The 4,022-nt window shown below is 37.6% G+C and overlaps 2 protein-coding genes across 5 annotated transcripts in view; one reads left to right on the top strand and one right to left on the bottom strand.

Annotated features, from left to right (window-relative positions):
- The window catches only part of LOC104740448 (mitochondrial import inner membrane translocase subunit TIM23-1-like), a 6,372-nt gene extending 5,765 nt beyond the window's left edge, over nt 1-607 (bottom strand). Inside the window, exon 1 of the mRNA XM_010461049.2 lies at nt 9-607. Coding sequence (XP_010459351.1) covers nt 9-545 — 537 coding nt within the window. The 5' untranslated portion in view covers nt 546-607. The remainder of the gene's footprint in view (nt 1-8) is intronic.
- LOC104740447 (telomere repeat-binding factor 4-like) lies at nt 822-4,022 on the top strand. Of its 4 annotated transcripts, none has more exons than XM_010461048.2 (6): nt 822-1,169; nt 2,134-2,366; nt 2,489-2,573; nt 3,069-3,152; nt 3,299-3,584; nt 3,690-4,022. In XM_010461048.2, the coding sequence occupies exons 1-6, from the start codon at nt 1,020-1,022 to the stop codon at nt 3,719-3,721; spliced, it is 870 nt and encodes a 289-aa protein (XP_010459350.1). In that variant the 5' UTR covers nt 822-1,019; the 3' UTR covers nt 3,722-4,022. The 4 variants fall into 4 exon arrangements, with proteins under 4 accessions (XP_010459350.1, XP_010459349.1, XP_019090857.1 ...); XM_010461047.2 differs by having other exon boundaries at nt 3,069-3,170; XM_019235312.1 differs by having other exon boundaries at nt 3,066-3,152.

Genomic DNA, 4,022 nt, shown 5'->3' with positions numbered 1-4,022 from the left:
TTGAAAACCTGCTTCCCAGCGACAACAGCACCAGCCGCTACTCCGCCAAGAGCACCAGCCACAGCCGCAGATCTCACTCCTCGAGCTGCCCTACAGACCGCTCCGGTTCCAAGACCAGCCACAACACTGGTCCAAACATCGTCTTTATCAGTAACCGCCACCACACCACTCTCAACCCCTGCGTAGATCAACCCAACCACCCCAATCCTATTACCCCAAGTGCGACCTGCCTGACCAGACGAATTCAAAATCCTGTTGATTTTAAGCTTAGTCGTGTCTCCATTTTCAAAGCTCCTGATACCGGAGAAGACCCCAGCTGTAGCACCGGCTACAGAGCCGCCGAGATAACCTACCCCTGTGTAGAAGGTGAGGTTTTCTCCCCATGATCGACGCTGCTTGAGGGACTCTTCCGTGAAGAGGAATTCTGGAGAAGTAGGGAGCTTGTAAAGATACTGAGCTTTGATCGGGACTTGGTAGTTCTGGTAAGGATGGTAAAGACGCGTGTTTTCGTCGGAGTCGTGATCCGAGCCATGATTGATCGCCATTAGAAGACGACGGAGTGAGTGAGTGAGTGAGAGAGAGAAAAGCTCAGAATTCGAAAAGAGACATTTTTAGGGTTGGTAAGATTTTGTGATTGATTCGAATTTGACCCCTGATGTTTTATTTAGAATAATTTAACCCAAAATCTCTCCCCAATTTAAGTTTTTTCCAATTTGGACCCTATATTTTTCAAACTTTTACATAATAAGTTACTTAAATTGTAAATGCTACCATAACAACCCACTTTGTAGATTTATCTCTTCAAGATATAAATAAATAAAAGATTTTATATGGATATTGAATAAAAAAGCAATAGAGTTATTGGGGACAAAGCGCGGCGGAAGAATCGGCGGCGAGAAGTTCTTTGTCACCAATAATATTTGATTTGTGTGATATACACCAAAACGAAGAAGCTACACACACACACACACAAAAAAAAACGGAGCGAAGAGGCGATAACAGAAGCAATAGAAGAAGAGATGGGAAACCAGAAGCTTAAATGGACGGCGGAGGAAGAGGAGGCGTTACTCGCCGGTGTTAGAAAGCACGGTCCCGGCAAGTGGAAGAATATTCTCCGCGATTCTGAATTCGATGGGCAGCTCTCTAATCGTTCCAACATCGACCTCAAGGTTTTTATTTTTATTTTAATTATTATCTTCTTCTTCTTCAATTACTCCTTTTTTTTTTTACTAGCTGTTGTTGAAACATGGGAAACCCTAATTATCGAGTAACGGGATTGATCAGTTTGTTAATTGAATACGTCTTATTTAGTTCAAGACTTTTTTGGAGTTGAAATTTGAAATTTTTTTTATTGATTCAGTCTTCTCCCGATGCTTTGGTTTGAGAGTAGGTTACTAATATGATTTGAGTATGTATTTTGTGTTTGTTTTTTTCCCCCAGTAATGATTATTGAAGTGTAATGTGTTACTTCTAATATTGGCTATTTATGTATTCTATCATCTTTTACTAATTACTAGACTTTAAATTTTAGTTGCTTTATTTGAGTATTAGTTTTGCTGAAGAAAGATTATCATTTGTAGATTTTTTTTTTTCTTGAATTGAGTTTCTACTGGGGGTTTTTGACTCTGGTGAGTCAAGTGGACAGGTTGTCTTCTCTGTTTCTTCTCTAGTTTTCACCTGCGAGAAGGTCTTCATATTACCTGGGTGTTTGATTTGCTAAGACAGTTATAGAAAATGTGTACTTTTTCTATCAAATGCAATGCAAGTAGAACCTCTAGTTATGGTTTGCACGACAAAATTTTGAAACTTTAGGTTTAACGCAGGTGATCGGTATCCTTCTCTTTTTCTTTTTACTCTTTTCTGATTTTAGTTTAGGAGAACCAATTTTAGTCGATCATTGTCTATGATGACTTTTGTCTTCTTATGTCATAGGATTTTTTTTTTGAAAATCGAGATACGAACACAAATTTTCAAACTTAAAGAAAGTATGTATTGTTGAGTCTGAACTTTGAGATTGATATCTCTGTCTTCATTTTATTTCATCTATTCAGGATTTGAGAATTAGCACTGTCTCCTTTATTTGTTTACCTATGAATCACGTATCTTAGTCATCCGATGTTTCATATGTTTTAGGATAAGTGGCGTAATTTAAGTGTTGCCCCTGGCATTCAAGGCTCTAAGGATAAGATAAGGACACCAAAAATCAAAGCTGCTGCTTTTGATCTGGCTTCCGCTGCAGCTGCCGCTACCTATAATCAAATCCCTAATGCTATCCCTTCTCCAGTAGCTAAACTTATCCGTAATGTATCTTCTGAAAACATTGAGGAGTTTTGTAACATTGTGGTTGATGCGAAGAATGTTCCCAGGTTTGTTTTCATTACTTCCTTCTTTTCTGAGCCAGTACTTAATCCTGTGGCGATTCATAAGTACTGTAAATTGCTAGTCTACTTGCATTGTTACGCTTCTGATGAGCCATTATTTTATGAAGATATGATGGAATGATATTTGAAGCTCTTTCAGCCTTGACGGATGTTAATGGATCTGATGTCAGTGCAATTTACAACTGCATTGAGGTTAGTCATATACTCATATTTTGGCGCTCTCTTTATTCTGCCAGTTGTCATCACTGAAACGCTGATCTATTTCGCAAGCTGCTTATTCAGTTATGCTGAAAGCATAGTCAATCTAATCTAATGAGCAATATAAACAGTTAAACACCAATCTTTTCTTGAATTCTGAAATACACAATCATTGTACCACTTAAAGATGTGAATGAAGCATCGGTTTTGGCAAATTTAAATTACTTGAGTCATATCTATCCATCTGTCTCAACGTTTCGTCTGTCAATTGGAGTTATCAATGTAAAGTCTTATATTATAACCATTCATTACGATTATAGTTTGATCCTAGTTATTGCATTGATGTCAGTATGATAATCTTAAAAAAAAATACTATAGAGCTCTATTAGGTTCAGTATCCATTATCAGTCTTAGCAGCTAACCCTGTAATGGACAAGTTTGTGATGTAATGATCAAATTCATGATAACGGTCTGGTATGTGTATAGCAGCAACGACATGGAGCACCACCAAATTTCAGAAGGATGCTTAGTTCAAGATTGAGGAGGCTTGCTGCTCAGGGAAAACTTGAAAAGGTTAGCCACTTAAAATCAGTAAGTCTTGAAAGCCTTGGTTGAACAAGTGCGCAATCTTTCTTGGTCTGTGTTGTTTCCTCATTCCTGCTTATTATGATATTTTTTTATGTTTTGGTTCTTCAAAAATGCAACAATACACACAACAGACACAGAACTTCTACAAGATGAATGACAATAGCTTGGTACCAAGAACACCACAAGTAGCGAGACCAAAAGAGATGAACGCGAAACCCCGGCAGACACACAGTCAAGGACCCTCTATTTCACAGGAGATGGTTGGTGAAGCTTCAATAACCGCAGCTTATAAGCTCGTGGAAGTAGAGAACAAATTAGATGTGGTGAAAGGATCGTCAGAAGAGATAGAGAGAATGATGAATCTGGCAAAACACGCAGAGTATATGCTAGTGATAGCGAGAGAGATGCACGAAGAATGTAAATGAATTAAAAAGAATCCTGACACACTATATTCACATCAGTATTCTTCCTTGTAGAAATCTTTGGTGTCTAATCTTTGTCAGATTTGTTCTGTTGTTGCAGGTTGTCAGGGAAATATTATGTTCCTGGATTGAGGATGATGGGACAAAAAAGGAAGCAGCACAGAATCTTTGGAGTTGCTTGTTGATAATAGGCTTATTAGCTTTTTGCGTTATCTTCTTCCTTTGCTTTTATGATTACCAACTTTAGAAATATGTTTGGACAAAAATAACACTTAACTTTCTTTCATTTTATCATCATAAAATTAGGTAGTTGAGTTATTTAGCCCATAACATAAATTTTTGGTGTGGTTGGAAAGGATCGTATTAATTTTTTTGTATTGTGTGCTTTGAGACCAAGATGATTTTTTAGCTTGAAAAACTATATAATCAAGGA

The sequence above is a fragment of the Camelina sativa genome, chromosome 14 (assembly GCF_000633955.1).
Source record: "Camelina sativa cultivar DH55 chromosome 14, Cs, whole genome shotgun sequence".
Taxonomy (NCBI): Eukaryota; Viridiplantae; Streptophyta; class Magnoliopsida; order Brassicales; family Brassicaceae; genus Camelina; species Camelina sativa.
This window is presented reverse-complemented; position numbering and strand designations above follow the sequence as displayed.